Genomic DNA, 25,236 nt, shown 5'->3' with positions numbered 1-25,236 from the left:
TTCTTTATGGTGTCCTTGGACGAGGAAATTTAAATTTTAAGGTATTATAGAACTTGTGCTAAAATATGTTTTGAATACACCACAAAAATCTAGATAGAAAGATCCAGTACATTTGAAAGAGCTTTCACAAGACACCTTTGTTTAGTGGTTTTGTAGTGTTCTAATAGCAGCTTTATAGTTTTAGTTTATTGGTTGTTTTTGTTGTATATTTTTAACAATCGAATATAAAATTCCTTTGTACTTTAAAACCCCTCCTCCAAACATAACATTAGAGAATTATAACTATTAAACATTCTTGATGCATCGGCAACTTAATGATTGTATCACGGAATTTTGGCAAAGTTCCTCGAATTATTGAACCCTTAATGCTTTCCAAATGTTTTACTTTGATTCATTGTCTCACATTTTCCATGGTACAAGTTTAAATGATTGCAACCCAATAATCAGAAATCTCACAGCTTTGTCAATTTCTGATTGGCAAAACATTTAGTGCACTAATTCATCTATGGATTGGGGTTTATGCAATTTTAATGAAGCTGCTTGAACTTTTGCTATTAATAATATAACTTCAAATTTATCTCTTCATTCTTGGCCTTCGCTAAACAACCATGAAGTATAGATCTGTAGACTATAATAGCATATTTTTGCTCATAAATGTATTCATGTTGTGTTTAGCTGTGAAGTCTGATCTTTCTGCAGATTTCTATAAGCAGATATGTCCAGATCTTTATAAAATAGTCAGGAAGGAGGTTACAAATGCTGTAAAGAACGAAATGCGAATGGCAGCTTCGTTGCTTCGGCTTCACTTTCTCGATTGCTTTGTGAATGTGAGTTCAGAAAATTTTGGCAATAATTTTTTTTACAGGCCTTTATGATTTCATCCGAATCATATATTTTCACGTAATTTGACCTTAATTGGGGCTGTGATGCATCCATTCTATTGGATGGACGTAACAGTGAGAAATTTCCCACTTCAAATTTGAACTCAGCAAGAGGATTTGAAGTGGTAGACAAAGTCAAAAATGCTGTGGAGGGTGCATGTAGTGGAGTTGTATCTTGTGCTGATATATTAGCCCTGATCGCCCGAGATTCTGTACTCTTGGTAAGTTTTCATCTTTGGTTTCTCAAATTAATAAGGTAGTAACATGCCAAAGAGAAGGTATGAAACCCATTATTTTGCAGGAAACCTCAAACAGACCCCTAACAGGCCTCGTTTGGCAGCTCGGACTGTACTGACTATTTCTGTCGGATAGGATAAATAGCCACCGGATAGTACTGACTAAATTAGTCGGGCGTTTGGTGTAGTTTCGGACTAATAACCGTATTATTTATACTGTGTTTGGTATTATAGCGGATAGGAGGAATCAAACTTAAAATAAAATTTAATAAAAAAACGGAAATCCTCTCTTTTGTTCCCAGATCTCTCCGCCGCAAACCCCCCAAAATCCCTCCCTCTCTATCCTTTCTTCTTCTTCCCCGTCTGCTCCCTGAACGAAACCCCACCACAAAGGCAGCAACAAGAAAAAGAGCAAAACCCACCTTTCAAATTCTCATCGTTTTTTTCCCAATCCTTCTTTGTTTTTTGTTTTTTTTAGCTACAAATCAACCCAGCAAAAGTACTGAGGAGGACTGGGTTCGTTGGAAGAACTGAGGATGAAGAAGAAGAAGAATGTGATGGAATTTGAACCATAACCATTTAGTACAATGATATAGTATTATTTTGAATTCAGCAAACCATAACCATTTAGCTACAATCGGGCTCTTCTTCTTCTTCTTCAAATCTTTGAATTTCCCAATCCTTCTCTTTCTTCCCATATTCTTCTTCTTCTTCTTCAAATTCCATCGTTTTTTTTTTAGTTTCTGCTTTGCAGGTTCGCCGACTAAGGAATTGGGTTTTGGGATTTGTGGGAAGGAGGGGGAAGAACAAAGGGAGGGGAAACGAAGAAGAAGATGTTCACCTCTGTTGACTGCGTGGTGGTGGGTGGTGGAATCAGTGGGCTCTGCGTCGCTCAGGTGCTGGCTACCAAGCACGGCGACGCCGTTCCGATTGTCATAGTCACGAAGGCTAAGGACCAGGTGGGAGGCAACATCATCACCATCGAGAAGGACGGCTATGCTGGAGTAGAGACATGGCTGTGTCTGGAGAGGAAGGACCCGACTAAACTGTCCCGTGGTTTTGGAGAGGATAAACAAGCGGGTGTTTACCGTATAAAGTAGGTGGGACCAGATTGTTTAATCCGGTGGCTATTTAATACAATTGGACACCAAACACCGTACTCCGTATTATTAGTACTATCCGATATCTTATACGGTGTGCCAAACGGGGCCAAGATGTTTATATTATGCCTCTTGGTACTAGAAGGTCTAGGAGTTCAAATAGAAAACGAATTAGAGAAACAAAATATAAAAAATATCTTAATATCTTAAAGGGAATTGTTATTGGTAGTAAAAAATTTAACTGTGCACTCTAAACTTTCTAGTTTTAGAAAGAAAAGTACTCTTATGAGCAGTATGCATAATAAGATTTTTGAAGTGTCAATAGTTTCTTATCTTAAATTGCCGATGCAACATAGTAAATGACAAAATTAGGATATGAAGTCAAATTTGAACAAGGGAAGATTTTCGATTCCCTCCAACATCTGACCAACCCACATTAGATGTTGTGAAGAATGAATCTCACATTGATAGGAGGAGGTACCTTGTTGTATTGACTTATAAGTAAGTTGGGTTACTACCCATATAATTAACCAATTGGTTTAATAATTGAACCCCAACTTTCTTCATTGTATCAAAGCAAGTTGTTTTGCATGTGAAGCCAACGGTCACACTTGCTCTACATCACCCGCTTTGTGTTGTCCATGTGCTAAACTTATAAATAAGTTGGGCTACTCTCTATATAGCCAATTAGGTTAGTAGTGGAACCCTAACTTTCTTCAAATGCAACTAGCTCAACTAAAAAAAACTAGTTAGTTGTTGTTTTGTCAGAAAAGAGCTCAAGTAAGTAATTACAATATATTACATCACATTTAATTTAACGTGGCAAATGCGAATTTGAACTACATTATTACTAGTCCATTGTAAGGCTTAACTCACTTCCCCACCCTCTTAGGGTAGATAATATCATTAAACGTGGCAAAGGTCATTAGGCAGCATGTAGCGAAAACGGCCTCTAAATGTAGAGGTTCGAGATTCATATAATTATTATATAGAAGAACGGACGCGACAGATGAATCTAAGAGCAAGTCCACCCCTAAGGACTTTGCGCCAGCACCTAGCGTATTTATCCACCCAAGTGAACAGTAATAGACCCCACTGAACAGTAATAGGCTAAAGCAGCTCCACCCCTAAAAATAGGCTGGCACCCAGTCCATCTAATATTATATTACTTTATTTATATCAATTAATATTTTATCATTTAATTTATTTTTTCTCTTCTCTGTCCGGTCATCTTCCCTTTACTTCTCTCTCTCTCTCTCTTTTCCAGCTCACTCCCGTGAGCTTTCCTTCTCCTTCCTCTTCAAAACCTTCAACAAATCATTCTCCTTCCTCTTCAAAACCTTCAACAAATCAAATACAAAATATTATTTTTGTAATCCCTGGAGCTCAAGGAACCCAACCATGGCCTTGCATGCGGCATCGGTGTATGGTGCGAGATCCTACCATTGAAGCCGAGAGCTTGAGCTCTCAATCTCTAACCCAAGTGATGTTTCTATCACTGTATTGTGTTATTGAGTTTTAAATCCTGTTGTGTTGCAAGTTTTGTGGTTAATTTGAGGGCTTAATTCCCTGCATGTGATTCCGACAAAGGAAAACGGACAACTCCGACGAGTTCAAGGTCCAATCTCGGTGAAATCTCTTGCATTTCACCTGGGTAAGTTCTCAATCCTATTCTTATGGTTTCTAACATATAAATCGTGTTGGAAACCTTTGTGTTGATGCAAACATGCTGTTGGTGCATTTTTTCAGATTTTCCGACGAACTCAGGCCATCACCTTCAGGCCATTTGCCTTCTCCCTCCGTGCTCATTCCCTCCCTGACGTCAGCAAGCGTCATACAGGCCGGTCCCAAGGTCTGTCAATTTTGGGCTGGCCTAGAGACCAGCTTGGGCTGGGTGCCAGGCAATCTGTTGGGCTGGAGAGATTTCCCTAGGTGCCGGGCCATTTTTTTGGCTGGGTGCCGGCCTATCCCATCCCCGGTGGAATTGCTCTAAGGGCATGACAATGTGAGAGTGGAGGCCCGTCGTGGAAAGTTTTACTGGGAAGAAGGGACGGACAGGTGCCAAATCAAAGAGGAGCTAATCTTGCTATTCCTTCTCAATATGACACATTGGATACAATAATTTCAAATTTTGGCAATGTTGGACTCAATGTCACAGATGTGGTCTCCTTGTCAGGTACATAACAAAAAAGCCTATATAATTATAGAAATGGTTGCAATTTCTATCTTTGCTAATATATTAGAAACGACTGAGATTATTGTTTCGTTTCTGTTGGCGTGCTTGTATGCATTTTGCATTTGAGAGTCAAACTTGATTGGTATTGGGGTATCACAAAGGAATTGGGGAGTCCTAAAAATGAAATTATATTGGGTCAAACATTCTAGTAGTGTATAAATAGATGTATATATCATATAACAAATATGTTTGTGTGTGTATAAACTTATCCCTATATCTAAAATGTAGTGCCCTATCCTCCTTTGTGTACTTATTCCCTTTGCTCATCATGTGTGTGTAAGAAGAAGGATAAGGTGCGAGATTGTGATCCAAGTGATGAGATTATCAATGGTCAAAATAAAGCCATTTGTCAAGAGATTAAATAGGCTGTTATGCATATAGTTAGGGGTGGTTCGGTATGGGATACCATACCGAAACTAGTATCCCGAATCCCAAACCGAAATTTTTCGGGAAGGGAATTTAAAGACCAATCCCAAACTAAATTTTCGGGAATCCCAAAATATTTTCGGGATTTCGGGACAAATCGGGAATCCCAAATTGAAATATGAAATTATGAATTGTTGTTCAAATATATAATTCAAAAACACATTCATGAACTAGGAATGTCATTTCATTCACACTACCATTTAATCTAAAACTAGCATGCCTGACTGTTTTTATCAGAGTCAAAATTCAAATTAATTAAACCCTTTTTGCAATCTGTTGAGAGACAAAAGAATCAGGCCTTTTGAAATCATTAGCCATGGCAGCAGCAATAATAAAATCCAAATGAATATCAAACAGAACATGAAAAATATGCAAGGTGTAGGGCATTTCAGGTTGCAGAGCATGAATTAGAAACTACTAACATCAATTATAAAAGAATAATATATATAATATATATGTATAAATATATATAAATGTATATATAATTAATATTATATATTTTCGGTTCGGTATGGGATTCCCGATATCGAGAAGCCAATCCCGAATCCCGTACCGAAATTTCGGGATTGGTTTGGGATAGCACCCCGAAAATTTCGAGAATTTCGGTTTGGGAAATTTTTGGTTTGGGATCGGGATTTTTTCGGTTCGGTTCAGGATTTTAGGGAATTTTTTCCACCCCTACATATAGTTAGCAGTTAGAATTTGGTGGACTTGGATAAAGTTGGTTAGAGATAGAGTTAGTTGATATAAGGAGGTAGTTAACAAGGAATACTTGCTCTGCAAGCTTTGTACTATGTTGATGCACAAAACCGGAGGTTTTGGAACAATGTAAATCCGACCGTGAATCTGCAAGTAATGTAAATAACACAAGATGTATCGTGGATAACCCCAAGTTTTGGGCAACATCCACACTGATTATGTATTTATCTGAGGGGGAGAGCGAGCTCTGAGAGTGAGAGATTTGAGAGGGGGTGAGGAGCCTTATGAATTGGCCTCCCCTAATTGTGAGGGTGAGGGGTCCTTTTATAGAATAAGGACTCCTCACTTATTACATATTTGCCCATTCCTTTATTACATAATTCATTTAAGTCCCCCGAGTATTTATACGAGGTCTAAATATGGTATAAACAGTGGTTCCCCAAGTCTTCAGTCAAGAGAGTCTTTTGGCTGGAGACTTGAAATTCAGTCCATGTGTGGGCCGAAGTAAGTAGATGTTGTCTTGAACTGATGCTTGATATGAGGTGGTGTTCAATCTGAAATGATGCTCAACTAGAAGTAGCACACGTTGCGAGGCTGCGAGGCTCGTGGCTTATGTTGCCTTGGTTGGCTCTGTTTGTGGCGTTTGACGATGAGGGAGTCCCTTTTATAGAATAAGGGCTCGCTTCTCAATATATGAATGATGGGCTAGAGTTGATGCTCTCTAATGATGGTGAGGGAGTCCCTTTTATTAAATAAGGGCTCGCTCCTCAGTACATGAATAATGGGTTAGGAGTGATGCTTGTGGCGATGCGGTTGCTTAGCTGGCGGTGATACTCTTTAACGAAGGTGAGGGAGTCATTTTATAGAATAAGGGCTCACTCTTCAATACATAAATATGGGCTAGAGTTGATGCTCGCGGCGAGGCAGTTGCTCAGTAGGTGGCGATGCTCTCTAATGATAGTGATGGAGTCCCTTTTATAGAATAAGGGCTCGCTCCTCAATACATAAATACGGGCTAGAGTTAATGCTCTCTAATGGTGGTGATGTTGGAAATATGCCCTGAAAGTCAATCTTTGGAAGAAATCTTTCAGGACAAATGAATGGATGTATGGATGAATCTTATACATCAAAGGCAAAAACACGAATTAGGACTATCTCAATGAACGATATATGTCCTAAATAGTGTATCCATGGACAATAGATTGATTGAAGAAGTAATCTAATGATGTTAGATTACAGAGACCTTCTTCATATAACCAAATGTCCAAAAGGTTCCTAGTCATTGGATTGTCAGAGGGATACTGACAATGCGTAGACTGGTACATACTGTGTCTGCTTCAAATGGAAGGATGGAAAGTCTCATCCCATTCGTGTTGTGACACTAAGACAAGTATGTAGGTGCTCATTAGGGGAATGAGTTCACTGAACACAATCGAACGAGAGTACTTGCATGGAGGTCTACTCACATGTCAAGCAAGTAACTCTAATGGTTGGAATAATGTAAGTAGTCCTTAGACCTGAGGCATCGTCGTTGTCTTGTGGCTAAGTACTTAATCTTTGATTATGTCAAAGTCTCCCCATTCGAGGGTGTCCACGGCATGATTGGGGTTAAGCCACTTAGTCATGAAGGCAAGTGTATGCGCAACAAGGAATCTCTAATCCTCGGTAAGAGAGGAAGAATGCTCTAAGATATGATTCGAGAATCTTCGGCCGAAGTATCGAGCGTATTAAAAGGAATGCGTTCCTATACGACTCAAATGAATCATATAAGAAGGAATAATCACATTAGGGGTTTGACATAATATATCCATACCCTAATGATGTGATTGAGAGTATTGTATTAGAGAAGGATCGAATTACATTGTAATTGTAACTGAATAGGTTCTCTGAATAAACTTCTATATTAGCTTGGGTAGCTATGACATATGGTTAGATGTCACTCATAGCTTGTGAGTTCTTCTAGATGATTAAATGTAGTCATCAAAGAAGAATGGTGAATTGAAATGAAGTTTCAATTCACTAAGTGATTGAATTAATTGGATTAGTGCCAATTACCTCACTGCCTTGCTAATTAGAACCTAAAAGATTGTTCACCAATACACTATTGTAGTGAGTAATTAATGGATGATGGAAACAATTAATTGGATTAATTATGTGTTGTGATTAATTTAGAAAAGTCTAAAGAAATCATAAAAGCGATAAAGATCGTTTTGGGCTTAAAGAAACGTTCGGGTTTAATTGGGCCCATTGGGCCTAAACCCATTGGGCTTTCATTCAAGCATTGAATGACTTGAAATAATAAAAGCCCAAAGCCCAAACAACACTACAAGGGCCGGCCACTTTAGGTGTTTAGGAGAGAAGAATAGTCAAGTTGTTGACTAGGTTTCTTTTGTCTATAAAAGGAACTTTATAGAAAATGTTTCATGAGGGTTTTTTTTGTGTGTTTAGAACTACAAAGAGGCAAAAGAAAAACTCTCTCAAATACTCACAAGGGCCGGCCACCTTAAGGGAAAAATAGCTAACAATCTTTCACCCTTTTGGTTATTCCTTCATCCTTCTCATTACACTAGTGGGTGAGGATCTTTAGAGGTTTCCTACTTTGGAAACTTGAAGAGAACCTAGGAGCACTCATTCTTTCAAAGTGGAGGAGGCAAGGAGGGAAGCTAGGCTCAAGGATTTCAAGGAGCAAAGAGCTTGGAGGTGGTCCATCCTTGGTCTAAAATCAAGATCAAGAGGTATAGATCTATTCCTTGACTTTGTTCTTGATTCTTTAAAATGTTTTGATGCATTATATATAAACCTATGAACCTTGAAGGGGATTTGCATGACTATAGCTTTGATTTTATTTGATAACATGCTTCCGTTGCTCATGTATATAAATTTTGAATTGTATATGCATGCTAGTCATCTAGAAATCCCACATGAAACTCATAAATTTCCCTTCAATTGGTATCAAGAGCCAAATGTTTATGTATAATGTGTCCTTTTGGATTTTATGCATATGGGTATTAATGTTATGTATGACATATTACTTTTCCATTCAAAGTATGTTTATCTTTTGTTTTTTCAATAGTTGAAAAATGTTAGTCAAAAGTTGAGAAAGATATGTATGCAAAATGTTTTGTATGCATGAATGAAAAATGAGTTTAGAACTAGTATGACATATTATTTCTTCATTTAAAAGTATGTTTATCTTTTGTTTTTCAATGGTTGAAAAAATATAAATCAAGAGTTGAAAAAGATATGCATGTAAAAGTTGTTTTGTATGCATGAATGAAGAATAAGTCATGAACAAAATTTGGGGTTTTGTTACTTGGGGTTGGCATGGTTTTGGCTTAGTGTTTGTGTTTTTATTTTGAATCACACACACACTTTAAAGCTAGAAAGTAGAAATCTTGTCACTTTTGTTTTTGGGTTTGAAAAATCACCAAGAACATATAAATCTTGAAAATGTGTTCATGGTTTTGTTCTTGGTGTTCATGGTTTGGATTTGATGAAAATGGTTTTCATGCATTGTTTTGTGGTTTTGGATGATGTACATACCATCCATAGCCATCTCAAAAATATATTAAATCCTAATCTTTATTAGGTGAATTTCCATCATTTTGTTTCATTAAAGTCCTTAAAGCATAGACAAGTGACAAATAAAATTTGTTATTCCTACTTTGAAATGATTTAAAGCAAGATAAGTGAGACCTTCCATCCCCACAATATATGGCCGGCCTACCCTATCAAAATACCCACTTGTGGGGTATTTTGTAATTTAGAAAAAGACATTTTATACTTTTGAGTATTTATGGTTTGACCCCTAACTTTTTCTTATTTGCAATTAGGCCCCTACTAACTAGAAAGTTAAAATATTTGACTTTAATTTTGTTAGTTGTTTAAACTCATATTTATATTATGCCCATATGCACTAAATCTAAATGTTTATGTTGCATTCCATTTAATTATTTAAATGTGTTTAAATAGTTGTGAAATGGATGACTTTGGACTTATGCCTTAAACGATAATTGAGCTATGAGATAAGGCGCTAAAATCAAATTGTTTGAACCTTGGGAATGTGTTTTAATTACTGTTTAATTGGACCTTGTCACGTTTGACGTTAATCTATCTCTCTCCTTTTAGTATATGTAATTTATAGGAATTTGTACAAATCGGTTTGTAATTCTTATTACTTCTTAATCTCTATTCATTAGTTGATTCCCTCTAGTGCTAGACTAGAGTTTCTTTAACTATTGGTAAGGAGACATAACTAAAAGAAGGGTTTTGACATGAGATTAAAGATTAAATGGGTCCAACGCCCTAATTAGCAATGAATGATTGTCTTTCATTTCTAATGGCTCAATGAAAATGGTTTTAATTGGATTGATAAGCACGTAATTAAATTGACACAACCTACCCAAGTTTTTATTCAACAATGTTGGCTCGTTGTTGAAATAACCTAATAAGTCCATAGTCATCCAAGAGCCTAAGATAACTATAAAATCCAATTTCAAAGGAATGCAAAAACCGTAGTAGTAGTAGTTACTTCCAATATTTGAAAAATTCGTTTTTGATATTGATTTGTTTTTCTCAAAACAAATAGTGGGAGTATCATACGCTACTAAACTATAATGAATACAATTAGTAGTTATATATATCTCCAATATTTTGAAAAATGTTTTGATATTGATTTGTTTTTTTTTTTGAAAAACGAATAGTGGGGATATTATATGCTACTAATTTCATTAACTTTGGACTAGTAGTTGTAATAGGACATTATTTATTTGATTGTGATTAAATAAATGAAATTGATGAGACCTTAAAATCCCTCAACCACTCAATATTAAGTTGAAAACGTAAGAGTGCTTTGAACACTTTTTCGTGGCCTTCCACCATGGTAGGCTCCAAGCGTTTATGACTTGTACACCGCCTTCACCCTATAATGGGGAAGTGACAAAGTGCATGCTTATATTCAGGAGGAGTTTATTTAAAACATTTGATGAGGTGAAGATAGGCAACGAGTGTGGCCAATATCGTATAATCGTGAGGTCATGCTTGAACCCCTATCTAAACCAGCATGGTGGGAAAGAACTTAACTAAGAGAAATGGTGCCAATATCGTATAATCGTGAGGCATTGTTCTCTAGAGGCCAAAAAGATGGGTAATTGCAAAAGGTTGTTGCAAATGAGTAAGCGTACTCTCTCATTATTATTGTTGCTAGCCGATATCGTATAATCGTGAGGTGGGCTTGGTAATAGTGAGCCTCCCATAACCTGCTAGGAGCTTTCTTTGAAATCTCCCGGATTCCATTATGGGGGATATGGAATTTGCCAAAAATGGTGGGTGGTGTCATTCGGTTTAAAGACCCGAATCGTTTGACTTAATCAACAATCAATCTAATTATTTTAATTGTTTATGTATATAGATATGGTTGGAAGCACACTCGCAAAAATACTCGACAAACATTGCCTTGAGGGGCACAATTTCCCATCATGGTATCGTAATGTCAAGATTCTCCTAACATTGGAGAAGATTGTTTACGTACTAGACAAGCCTCCACCTCACATACCTCTCGGCCCTGAGGCTACAGAGGATGAACGTGCTAAGTTTGACAAGCACGTTGAGGATGACACACAAGCCAAGTGCTATCTGTTGGCTTCCATGAATGAGGAGCTACAGAGACAGCACGAGGACATGGACAGTGCATTTTCCATAATACTCCATCTTACGGAGTTATATGGCGAAGGGACGCGCAACCGTCGCTTTAGCACTGTCTGTGAGCTTGTGAAGACCAAGATGGTCAAAGGGGCTCCAGTACACCAACATGTACTGAAGATGATAGGATTCATTGAACAATTGGAGAACCTTGGTACTCCACTTGACGGGGAATTGGCCCAGGACTTTATATTGGCTTCTCTTTCTGATTCATTTGCGCAGTTCGTAATGAACTACAATATGAATAATATGGATAGTACTCTCTCTGAGTTACTAAATATGTTAGTAACTGCCGAGAAGACTATGAAGAAAGAGAACGTTGTAGGGACTGCTGCAGTAGCCTACAACAAGCCATCCTCTTCCAAGGCCATGCCGCAAGGCAAAGGCAAAGGGAAGGAGAAGAAGTCACCCACTCCTAAGCCGAAAGGAGGAGTGAAGAAAAAGAAGGCAATGGAGCCCAAAGGGACTTGCCACCACTGTGGAAATGAGGGGCATTGGAGGAGGAATTGCAGGTTATATCTTGCAAGTCTTAAGGACAAACCACAAGGTATGGTTTATGTTCCTATCTTCAATTCTAAATGTTAGATCTTCTAAATATTTATATTTGATATAAAGCACTAATCACTTGTATAATTGTATATAGGTGGAGAAGCCAAGTAGAAGAAGAACAAGCAAAGAAAATGTGGTGAAGGGTTCGGCTACTATGTTTTTTGCTCACTACTTAGGAAGTTTGTTAGGCATTAAAGATTGTCTTTAAACTTTCTTATTTTGATAAGAACTTATTATGTGGCTTCATATGATGGAAGACCACTATTAATGCCTAAATGTATAAAGGTATTTATATTAGTCTCTAAATGTTTAGAGCTAATAATTATTGTATTAAACATTATGAATGTTTGAATTATCATGTAATGTGATGAATGCCTTTTTAATATACTATTTCCTTAAAAAAGTGTTATGAATTGAAAATTGTCTTGTTGTATCCTAGATGAGATACAAGAGTTATATCACAATGATATAAGTAATAAGAAAAAGGTTTCTTATAAGGTTAATCACTTAAATCACAATGATCAAGATCACTCTTGATTCAATTAGTAGTTTTGAACAACATATTGGGCATTCTTTAAAATTGTTTTAAAATGTCAATTGTGTTAGTGATGAAACCAAGAAAGAAGTGTCTAAATCTATAAAATGTTTAAAGACTTTAGTCACTTAAATAACAAGACATTAACTTAGTGAAGATTGAAACAAATAAGCTTGAAATGTTTTAAGCTACTACACAATGTCTTCTTCCAATATATTCCAATTTTATACATTTTGAATGTATAAAGTGATTTCTCATTAAAGTCATGAGAAATAGTGGGAGGTGTGAAAATGGATATAAACTTGAATGTGATTGGTTTATAGTTGTCTAAATGAATAATAGTACTTGACTATTATTAAGAGTTTGTAATTTTAATTGTTAAAAGAACTCAAGCTCTTCAAACGTTAAAATTCTATGTTGTGAGACATTTAAAGAATAGTCTTTGAATGTTGGTTTCGTCAACCTAGCATAAAATGGTTATATATTGGGAGTTGTCCATCATTCTCTTTTTATGAGAACAAGCTAATAACAAAGCATATGGACAAGTTGATGAAACAAAAGGGAATAAGTTTCAAAATGAGTCACAACATATAGTTTAACAACAAGACAATCCAAATTCGACATCTCATGTAACGATATTGCTCTATGTAGTTTTGATAAAGAATTAAAACAACCACCTAGAAGGAATGGTTGAGTTTCTATGTCCTTAGAAGGAGCTATGTTCCACTAAAGACTTAGATAATTCTTATATGACTACATTAAAGGTCTTAGTATGACTAAAACGTGAAATATGATGTATGACACCATATGATTTAAATGAATAGACTTAATGAAACAAGTCACACATTTTGGAATTACTGGAGAAGGAATTCTTTTGTGTATGATTCATTTAAGTTAATGGGAGCAATATGCATTCAAATCAAGAAATTATAATTGTTAATTTTGAAGGAATGCTAAGTTACAAACAAGGCCAGTGGGAGTGATGTCATAATTTAAGCAACAAAGATATGAATAAAGTCTATTTGATAGACTTACTTAAACATAGATGTTACTCGAAAAATGACAAAATATGACACGGTCAATTTTGAAGTATAGACTTGAAATTGGACTTATTGATATAGCAAGGCTATTTCAATAATGTTATATGGAATTAAATCTCAGATGTTGGAGATTTAAGAAAGCATTTTACTATATGATAGAAAATCACTTTCATAACCCTTATAATGAATGTGTCATAAAATCACAAAAGGGACACATGTATTGACTTGTGAAGTAGATATCCAAAGATGAAGAAACCACACGGGTTGTCACTTTAAGATATTACTATATCCCAGGATCAGAACCAAAGCAACTGATAGAGTATTATTGCCTTTAAGAAAGAAACATCAGAGTGGGACTCTGGAAGCGTGCATTCACTTAGGTTGATTAACCAAAGTGAAAGATAAGCCATTTTAACAAATGGAACTTCATAATGGATGAAGTACTAATCATATGAATGAATTGTTAGTATTGTACTACAATGGTCTCAAGATTGGAGCAAAGTTTGTATAAAGTATACAAACGAAATATATGTCGATATATAGTTTTAGAAACTGCTTCAAAAAGTGTTTTGAATGAAGAGGTTCTTATAGAACCAATGATTGAATCCAAACCATAAGGTCGTTAGTAGGATACTACGACGTAATGGGGCGATAGCTCAAGCCGTGGAATCAAGGTCTCATCAAAATATTCGAACACGATGAAGAGACATCATCAAATGTTTTTGGAAACATTTGATAAGTAAATCCCTTTTAAATAATAAAAGGAATTAATACATAACCAAGTTAACCTACGACCATAAGCTCTCTCAGCTAAGATGTATAAGATACACTAGTGATTGACTTTAGTGCAAGTGGGAGATTGTGGGAAATATGCCCTGAAAGTCAATCTTTGGAAGAAATCTTTCAGGACAAATGAATGGATGTATGGATGAATCTTATACATCAAAGGCAAAAACACGAATTAGGACTATCTCAATGAACGATATATGTCCTAAATAGTGTATCCATGGACAATAGATTGATTGAAGAAGTAATCTAATGATGTTAGATTACAGAGACCTTCTTCATATAACCAAATGTCCAAAAGGTTCCTAGTCATTGGATTGTCAGAGGGATACTGACAATGCGTAGACTGGTACATACTGTGTCTGCTTCAAATGGAAGGATGGAAAGTCTCATCCCATTCGTGTTGTGACACTAAGACAAGTATGTAGGTGCTCATTAGGGGAATGAGTTCACTGAACACAATCGAACGAGAGTACTTGCATGGAGGTCTACTCACATGTCAAGCAAGTAACTCTAATGGTTGGAATAATGTAAGTAGTCCTTAGACCTGAGGCATCGTCGTTGTCTTGTGGCTAAGTACTTAATCTTTGATTATGTCAAAGTCTCCCCATTCGAGGGTGTCCACGGCATGATTGGGGTTAAGCCACTTAGTCATGAAGGCAAGTGTATGCGCAACAAGGAATCTCTAATCCTCGGTAAGAGAGGAAGAATGCTCTAAGATATGATTCGAGAATCTTCGGCCGAAGTATCGAGCGTATTAAAAGGAATGCGTTCCTATACGACTCAAATGAATCATATAAGAAGGAATAATCACATTAGGGGTTTGACATAATATATCCATACCCTAATGATGTGATTGAGAGTATTGTATTAGAGAAGGATCGAATTACATTGTAATTGTAACTGAATAGGTTCTCTGAATAAACTTCTATATTAGCTTGGGTAGCTATGACATATGGTTAGATGTCACTCATAGCTTGTGAGTTCTTCTAGATGATTAAATGTAGTCATCAAAGAAGAATGGTGAATTGAAATGAAGTTTCAATTCACTAAGTGATTGAATTAATTGGATTAGTGCCAATTACCTCACTGCCTTGCTAATTAGAACCTAAAAGATTGTTCACCAATACACTATTGTAGTGAGTAATTAATGGATGATGGAAACAATTAATTGGATTAATTATGTGTTGTGATTAATTTAGAAAAGTCTAAAGAAATCATAAAAGCGATAAAGATCGTTTTGGGCTTAAAGAAACGTTCGGGTTTAATTGGGCCCATTGGGCCTAAACCCATTGGGCTTTCATTCAAGCATTGAATGACTTGAAATAATAAAAGCCCAAAGCCCAAACAACACTACAAGGGCCGGCCACTTTAGGTGTTTAGGAGAGAAGAATAGTCAAGTTGTTGACTAGGTTTCTTTTGTCTATAAAAGGAACTTTATAGAAAATGTTTCATGAGGGTTTTTTTTGTGTGTTTAGAACTACAAAGAGGCAAAAGAAAAACTCTCTCAAATACTCACAAGGGCCGGCCACCTTAAGGGAAAAATAGCTAACAATCTTTCACCCTTTTGGTTATTCCTTCATCCTTCTCATTACACTAGTGGGTGAGGATCTTTAGAGGTTTCCTACTTTGGAAACTTGAAGAGAACCTAGGAGCACTCATTCTTTCAAAGTGGAGGAGGCAAGGATGGAAGCTAAGCTCAAGGATTTCAAGGAGCAAAGAGCTTGGAGGTGGTCCATCCTTGGTCTAAAATCAAGATCAAGAGGTATAGATCTATTCCTTGACTTTGTTCTTGATTCTTTAAAATGTTTTGATGCATTATATATAAACCTATGAACCTTGAAGGGGATTTGCATGACTATAGCTTTGATTTTATTTGATAACATGCTTCCGTTGCTCATGTATATAAATTTTGAATTGTATATGCATGCTAGTCATCTAGAAATTCCACATGAAACTCATAAATTTCCCTTCAGGTGAGGGAGTCCCTTTAATAGAATAAGGGCTCGCTCCTCAATACATGAATGATGGGCTAGAGTCCCCCAAGTATTTTTCATGAGGCCCAGTTGAGGCCCAATATATGGTACATGATGTAGTCCCCCAAGTCTTCGGTCAATAGAGTCTGTTGGCTGGAGACTTCAAATTGAATCCATGTATGGGCCGAAGTGGCGGTTGTTTGGAGACGTTATTTGTATACCCTGCACTGAAGTTTTGTAAGTGAAGCTTTGAAGCTGGAGCTCTATAAATGAAGCTTTTGAAGCTAGAGCTTTTGTAAATGAAGCTTTTGAAGCTGATTGACATGAGTGATGCTCATGAATGTTTGATTGACATGAGTGATGCTCATGGATGTTGACATGAGTGATGCTCATGAATGTTGACATGAGTGATGTTCATGAATGTTTATGTATGATTGATATGAGTGATGCTCATGAATGTTTATGTATGATTGACATGAGTAATGCTCATGTATAATATGAAGTACTGTGCGTACTTTTGATCACCTGGTTGGTGACATGAAGGAGAGTACGAGTTATACATTTCATCACCTGGTTGGTGGCATGAATGGCTAGTTGCCAAATGATATTAGAGTACGAGTTGTACATTTCATCACCTGGTTGGTGGCATGAATGACTAGTTACCAAATGATATTAGAGTACGGGTTGTACATTTCATCACCTGGTTGGTGGTAATAGCGGCAGGTTGCCGAATAATTTTGGAGTACTGGGCGTACTTTTGATCTCCTGGTTGGTGGTAATAGTGGCAGGTTGCCAAATAATTGTGGAGTACTGGGCGTACTTTTGATCGCCTGGTTGGAGCTATTTTGGGCTTATGGGCCTTCGTCCTCTACATAACATTCTAGCCCATTTATTTTGGGCTTTGCTTTTTTTTTTTTTTAGTATTATTACCCTCTGATGGGGTTTATACAAATGTCTCCGAAAGATAGGAAAAATAAATTACATCATACAAAAAACAAGAAAAGTAAACCGCATCACTATGGTGGGGTGTTTATTCCTTGCTTTTGCAGTGCAGGTGTTTATTCCTTGCTTTTGCTTGTGTTTTTCTGCTGCACTCTCTCTGTCTTTTCATCTGGCAGACAGAAGGAATCATAATAATACGAAGATCTTTTGCTTTTCTTCTTTTCTTTCCACTGCCTCTCTGTCTTTTGCTTTTGTGCCACAGCTTACTTGATTGTTTTTCTTTCTGCTTTCTTCTTTTGTTTCCCACCCTATTTTATAACTCAAGTAGAAATATCCTCTGGGCCTTCAGAAAGTGATTTCACATGGCTACCACCATGTAAAGAAGATGCTCATTGAAGCAGGAAAGCAAGAATGGTGAAACTGATCAGCTTGGTTATGGATCCAAAGGTTGAGAAGCACAAATATGCTCCTTTATTTGTATCCTGCTTTATCGGGGTGTTTGGCACATCATTAGCAACCTCCATCTTTGCACTCGATCCTTTGGGTATTTCAACCACAAAGTTGAATACACCATCACTCACTTGCAATGGTATATCATGCCAAGACGAAAACTTTTTACCGAAACGGTCGACGAAGAAAAAGGTGGTTCGAACAACAAACTTTGTGCCTGAACTATCTCAAGACAAAAGAGAACGAACAAGTCTCAGAGCCAGAGAGCCCCGGCCTCTTTAAGAAGAGGAACAAGAGTGTCGTTGTTCCATCGATAAAAACGACGAGTTTGCCATTGATAAAGACGACGAGAACGGCAGAGGAAGTCCCCAGCAGCCTCATCAACGCCCTCTCCAAGTCCTTACCTCTGGGGTCTTCGTCCAGCTCGTACACAGTGGGGTTGTTACCCATGCCGCAGAAGAGGGGCTTGATGGCGTGGCACCTGCAGCAGCTGCTTATATTGAAACTACCCTTCTTCTTGCAGGGCTGCCAAACCTGAGACTTCGTCACGCTCATTCCTCCTGAATTTGAATTCGAAAAAAGCACGAAACCTTTAATTCGCAGAGACAGTCTAATCCTGAAGACGCGATTTGGAGGTTCAAATCGGGAAAGAAGAAGGAGATTTAGAGGTAAAAGCGAAAGAAAAGGTTGAGAAAAAAAAACGTTGACCGTTCGATCCGACAAGAAACCCATCAATTCAGATTTCCTAATCACACAGAAGATCGAACGGATTGCGATGATGCTGCATGCAGAAAAACCAAAGGCTTTTGTTTTGGGGCGAAACAAATGGGAGATCTCTAGGAGATTGAATCAGTGTCGTAGACGGCAGATCAGATGATTGATCTTTTTTTTAGGGGGATGGGGAAATTTTTGCTTTTGTGTTTTTTTTTTATTTTGGGTGAGAAATTGGAAATAATTAACTGGAGGAGGAACGGCAGGGGGCTAAGGGCTCGGAATGTAGGAAAAAATGTCGTCAATGCCCGAAACAGAGTGGAACTGCCCCGGCGCCGCCGACGACCAATCTTCATAAAGGTACAAACTTTGTGCCTGAACTGCCATATTTTTTTTTCGGACAATCTTAATCTTTGCCTTCACATATTTCGTGGGACTTTTTAATACAAAACAAAATGGGGCACAAGCTTTGGGAAAGAACCGTTGGGTTTTCTGGGAAAGCTTTGGGTTTTTTTTTTTGGGTTTTTGCAGATTCATAGTGGAGGTGAAAAAATGAAAAAGAACCGACACAACTTATAGTATCGATTCCCACAGACGGCGCCAAATGTTGATGCACAAAACCGGAGGTCTTGGAACAACGTAAATCCGACCGTGAATCTGCAAGTAATGTAAATAACACAAGATGTATCGTGGTTCACCCCAAGGTTTGGGCTACGTCCACACTGATTATGGATTTATCTGAAGGAGAGAGATAGTTCTGAGAGTGAGAGCTTTGAGAAGGGGTGAGGAGCCTTATGAATTGGCCTCCCCTAATTGTGAGGGTGAGGGGTCCTTTTATAGAATAAGGACTCCTCACTTATTACATATTTGCCCCTTCTTTTATTACATAATTACATTTAAGTCCCCCGAGTATTTATACGAGGTCTAAATACGAGGCCCTAAATATGGTATAAACACACTAATTAAAACACCTATATAGGTGATCATTGTAAACCTTCACGACTGAACAAAAACAAAGCAATTTTACTAATACAAATCTCTCTTTCTCTCATTTCTCTCAAATCTGCAAGTACTAGTATCTTTACATGGTATCATCGCCAGCCGATCCGGTGCTTCCGCTCAATCTCTAAAGCATTGATTTCTCTTTTATACCCTCTAATTTGTATCTCTCTATGATTTTTGGCGACGAAAAATATACAAGTTTCTCAGAAAGTTGGTTTCTTCTTGTTCGTCCACCAACTGTTCGATCAAAAGCCTCAGCGAAAATTTTCTGCAAAAATTCTGCAAAAATGGTCACTGCTGCTCAGTTGCAAATTGTTCAGTCACCTATCACTAATCTTCTCTTTATAGTCTCCACTTTTGTTATAGTAAAACTTGATGACTCAAACTACCTCACTTGGAACTTTCAGGTCCGATTGCTTTTGGAAAGCCATGGAATTATGGGGTTCGTTGATGGGTCAAGAAAGTGCCCACCAAGATTTAACGATGATTCTAACACTGAAGGGGTTGAAAATGATGACTACTTGGTCTGGAAAATGCATGATCGTGCATTAATGCAATTACTCATTGCCACATTATCCTCGACTGCCATTTATTGCATCATTGGGAGCAAGAGTTCTTCTGAGATGTGGTTGAATCTCACTGAAAGGTTCTCTGCGGTAACAAAAGCTACAATCTTTCAGATGAAGACAAAGCTGCAGAATATCAAGAAAGGGTCAGAATCAGTTTCGATCTATCTCCAAAAGATCAAAGATGCAAGAGACCATCTTGCTGCAGCTGGAGTACTCTTTGATGATGATGATGATATTATCATACTTGCATTGAAAGGCTTACCCACAGAATTCATCACATTCCATTGTGTGGGCAGAGGAAGGGAGAATGGAATATCTTTCAAGGATTTCAGATCTCAACTCTTGGCAGAAGAAGCCATTATTGAGCAATCATTTGACAGTTCTTTTGGACTATCTTTTGGCAGTGCCATGGTTGCTAGAATTCAATCTAACAAAGGGAAATCACTTGTTATCGATAATGAGCAATTAAGATCTTCTTCTGATTAGTCTTTCAAGCATAGTGAAGGATCAAGTTCTACAAATCATAATCATGGAAATGGGTCTTATAACAATTTCAATGAGGGTTATCATAACTATGGGAGCTATAAGGGCAATAATTTCAGAGGTAAAGGTAGATGAAGATTTCAATACAATTCTAGTACATGGTTTCCCAATGGTAATCCTAGCATTCTTGGTACTCCAAAGCCATATCAATCGAACTGCTCGGATCATCATTCTAATTTTCCTATTTGTCAAATATGCAAAAAGAAAGGTTATGTTGCTGCAGATTATTTTCAAAGACATACTAACACAACTTCGAGCTCTCCTACTCAATGTCAAATATGTTGGAAATATGGACATTCAGCCCTCCAATGTTACCACAGAAGCAACTTTGCATATCAAGGCAGGCCTCCAAATGTCAATCTCACTACTATGCATGCCAATCATCAACCTTCAGCACCATCTGAACAGTTTTGGGTTGCAGACATTAGTGCTACATCACACATGACCTCGGAATTGGCAAACTTGGATATGCCTACCCCATATCAAGGAACTGATACAATTACCACTACAAGCGGTGCAGGTTTGCAAATTTCTAATATTGGTACTTCTAAATTGGTGTTACCACAACATTCCCTCACTCTTAAGAATGTCTTACATGTTCCCAAACTTTCTCAGCATTTGTTATCCATTTTCAACTCTGCAAGGACAATAGGTGCAGATTCATTTGTGATGATGTTTCTTTTTGGGTTCTAGACAAATCCACAAGGAAAATACTACTCAAGGGGCTGTGTAAAGCTGGTTACTACCCTATTCCATTCACTATTTCATAGAAGCAGTCACCTACATCACCTGCATCTTATTCATGCTTCCTTGCAAAACCAGTTAATTCAAGCATATGGCACAAACGACTAGGACACACATCCAATGCAATTACTTTTGCAATTCTACTTCAATCTCAAGTTCCTGCATCACTAGACACATACTCCTCAATATGTACACCATGTTTAAAGGGAAAGTTCACCAAGTTACCATTTAATTTTCCTGTAACCAAATCTGCACAACCTTTAAAGAAAATACACAGTGATGTATGGGGACTTGCCCCTTTACTATCTTATGAAGGGTTTAGGTATTATGTAACATTCATAGATGATTGTACTCGATACACATGGATTTTTCCATTAAGAAATAAATCATAAGTTTTTGCAATCTTTGTTCAGTTTCATGCCTATTTGTGTACCCAGTTTTCTGTTATAGTCAAAATATTTCAAAGTGATGGTGGTGGTGAATATACAAGCAATAAGTTTCAACAATTTTGGTCAAAACATGGTATTTTACATCACAAATCATGTCCATATACACCTGAACAGAATGGTTTGGCAGAAAGGAAACATAGGCATCTTGTAGAAACAACAATTACACTTCTTCAAACTGCAAACTTGCCTACCCAATTTTGGTTTCATGCATGTGCTACTACCTCCTATCTGATCAATAAGATGCCTTATGCTTCTTTAAATATGCACTCACCATTTCAAAAGTTATATAACACATTTCCTGAGATCAAACATCTTAGGGTCTTTGGTTGTGCATGTTTCCCCTTTTAAAACCTTATAACACTTCTAAACTTCAGCCTAAAACAGCAACTTGTGTGTTTTTGGGATATGTAGGCCAATATAAGGGTTTTATATGTCTAAATATTGCTAATGGTAAAATTTATGTGGCCAGGCATGCTTTGTTTGATGAATCTACTTTTCCATATTCAAACCCTGGTTTATTTCAACACTTAAAATTGTCTTTTGCATCATCACAATTACATTCACCAAATCCTCCAGTACATTCACCTCAGTTACCTCTAATAATCACATTAACAAATCAAGCATTACAACCTTCATTGCATTCACTTTCACACTCATCTCATTCATTATCATCTCAGACCACAAATTCTTTGAATATGCATTCATCTAGTGCTTCAGAATCTTTGTCTGCATCTAGAGCCTCAGATTCTTTGAAAACAATTGCATCTAGTGCTCTGGAGTTTATTTCTATACCTCCAACTGCAAATCCTACATCAAACATACCATGTGCTTCTTCACTACATCACTTATCCCCAATCAGTTCCAGTACACAGCACCCTATCCCTGTGGATCCTGATTTTCAACATGAGCACCTAAATGTTGTTTTGCCAATACCACAGAATGTACATCCTATGCAAACAAGGTTCAAGAATGAGGTGTTCCAAAAGAAGGCTTTCTCAGTTACTGTTACTTCCGAACCAAAAACCTTCAAAGCTGCCTCACAAGTTCGAGAATGGCAGATTGCAATGCAAGAAGAAATAACAGCTCTTCATTCTCAAAAGACTTGATCTTTAGTTCCATTACCACCTGATAAGAATTTAGTTGGATGCAAATGGATCTACAAAATAAAGAAAAATGCAGATGGGTCTGTGGCAAGGTATAAGGCACTGCTTGTAGCATAAAGGTATAGCCAAGAAGATGGTGTTGATTATCTGGAAACATTTAGCCCTGTGGTGAAACCTACAACTATAAGTTTGATCTTTGCCTTAGCTGCTCAATTCAAGTGGTCTCTCAGGCAGCTCGATGTCAAAAATGCCTTTCTACATGGCATACTTCAAGAGGAAGTTTATATGGCACAAACTCCGGGTTTTGAAGTGTAAATCATCCCTCAAACTATGTCTGTAAACTTTACAAATCACTATATGGCCTAAAACAGGCTCCTCGAGCATGGAATGAAAGGTTCACCAGTTTTTTACCAAGTTTGGGGTTTCAAGTCTCAAATGCTGATTCATCTTTGTTTATGCAGCAGTCTTCATAGGGAACAGTGTTATTGTTATTGTATGTTGATGATGTTATTCTCACATGTAGCAGCTCTCACTTGATCAGTCAAGTTATCACAGCTCTCACTGCAGAGTTTGAAAAGCAGGATTTGGGTTTATTACACTACTTTATGGGATTGCAGAATAGTTATACCTCAGAAGGATTGTTTGTATCACAGACCAAGTATATCAATGAGTTAGTCAATAAAGTTGATTTACTGGAGTCTAAACAATGTGCCACACCATGTCTCCCCTATCACAGGTTACTCAAGGATGATAGCAAGCCTTATCATATTCCTGAGCAATATAGGAGTGTTGTTTAGGCACTTCAGTACCTTACTTTTACTAGACCTGACATCTCATTTTCAGTTAATTAAGCTTGCCAGTTCATGCACAATCCTATGGTTTCACATGTTATTGTAGTGAAAAGAATCATTCGATACCTTAAAGGAACATCTACATATGGTATTCATTTCAAACTAGGACCAATGCATCTACAAGCTTATAGTGATGCCAATTGGGCAGGTGATCCAAATGATAGGAGATCGACTTCAAGTTTTGTTGTGTTTCTTGGTTCAAATCCTATTTCTTGGGCATCTAAAAAACAACACATTGTTTCTCGATCCTCTACCGAAGCTGAGTATCGAGCCCTAGCAATCACAACTGCTCAACTTGCATGGATTCGACAACTATTCTGTCATATGCATATATCTTTACATTCCCCTCCCATGATGTACTGTGATAATGTTTTGGCCATAGCACTATCTACCAATCCTGTGTTTCATGCTAAGTCTAAACACATTGAAATAGACTATCATTTTGTGCGGGAGAGAGTCACTCAAGGAAATCTTCAAGTTCAACATGTGTCTTCAACAGATCAATCTCAAATATTCTTACAAAAAGCTTATATGCACCATTGTTTCAACAGCATTGCAGCAATCTCATGCTCAGTGCCCTTGAGCATCAGATTGCAGGGGGATGTAAGAAGGATAAGGTGCAAGATTGTGATCCAAGTGATGAGATTATCAATGGTCAAAATAAAGCCACTTGTCAAGAGATTAAATAGGTTGTTATGCATATAGTTAGTAGTTAGAATCTGGTGGACTTGGATAAAGTTGGTTAGAGATAAAGTTAGTTGATATAAGAAGGTAGTTAACAAGGAATACTTGCTCTACAAGCTTTATACTAAAACACCTATATAGGTGATCATTGTAAACCTTCACGACTGAACAAAAACAAAGCAATTTTACTAAAACAAATCTCTCTTTCTCTCATCTCTCTCAAATCTGCAAGTACTAGTATCTTTACAGTGTGTACATAGGTGCCCATACAATTGGAAGAGCTAGGTGTGCCATTTTCAGCAAAAGACTTTGGAACTTCTCGAACACTGGAGGTCCAGATAGTACAATTGAAAAAACCATGCTATCTGATATGCAACATGTATGTCTTGTGAATGGCGATGGCAACGAAGTATCGGCGCTTGACCAAAATTCGAATGATCTATTTGACAACCACTACTTCCAGAACTTACTCGATGGAAAGGGTCTTCTTCGTTCTGACCAAATTCTATTTAGTAGTGATGATGAATCCGTTTCAATGATGACCAGAGCTCTTGTTGACAGCTACAGAAGAAACCCTAAGCTTTTCTTTGATGACGTTGTTAAGTCCATGATCAAGATGGGAAATATTAGTCCACTTACTGGTTTGAGTGGACAAATTCGGAAGAATTGCAGAGCGGTTAATTCATAGATGCGGTAAGCTCCATTTAGTATCAATATTCGTCCATAAATTAGTATCTCAAACATCGTAAAACTATGTGACCTCTGCTTGTTGATAAATAAGAGAAGTGGAGCCTGAATGAACATGCATTTGGTACTCTTGATATACAATCCCCTTGCTTTTTGAAATAATTAACTTAATATATATGGCAAGAATGGATACGTACCCAGCTCTCACTCAAGATATCTGAGTTCCAAGTCCAGGCAAGAGGCTACCTAACCAAATTGTTGTGCAACGGCGTGAGCCCACTACTTAGTACTGATATTGTGCTCAATCACCCTAGTCCAAATATTGGGTTCATTAGGG

The 25,236-nt window shown here is 37.4% G+C and overlaps 1 protein-coding gene across 1 annotated transcript; it reads left to right on the top strand.

The window, feature by feature from the left end:
• Positions 1-608: 608 nt before the first annotated feature.
• LOC103401586 (peroxidase N-like) lies at positions 609-24,900 on the top strand. Its single transcript, XM_008340303.2, has 4 exons — positions 609-827; positions 920-1,102; positions 4,228-4,393; positions 24,473-24,900. Exons 1-4 carry the CDS (start codon positions 609-611, stop codon positions 24,898-24,900), a joined length of 996 nt encoding a protein of 331 aa, XP_008338525.2.
• Positions 24,901-25,236: the final 336 nt, after the last annotated feature.

Source organism: Malus domestica, chromosome 11, assembly GCF_042453785.1.
Source record: "Malus domestica chromosome 11, GDT2T_hap1".
In the NCBI taxonomy this organism is placed as follows: domain Eukaryota; kingdom Viridiplantae; phylum Streptophyta; class Magnoliopsida; order Rosales; family Rosaceae; genus Malus; species Malus domestica.
Note: the sequence above shows the minus strand (reverse complement) of the source record. Positions and strands in the feature narration are given on the sequence as shown.

Bases quoted from the DNA above. Each gene is read 5' to 3' on its own strand.
- LOC103401586 (XM_008340303.2), top strand. From the start codon at position 609: ATGAAGTATAGATCTGTAGACTATAATAGCATATTTTTGCTCATAAAT. The intron at 828-919 runs GTGAGTTCAGAA...GACCTTAATTGG, and splicing joins TTCTCGATTGCTTTGTGAAT to GGCTGTGATGCATCCATTCT. The intron at 1,103-4,227 runs GTAAGTTTTCAT...TGACAATGTGAG, and splicing joins CCCGAGATTCTGTACTCTTG to AGTGGAGGCCCGTCGTGGAA.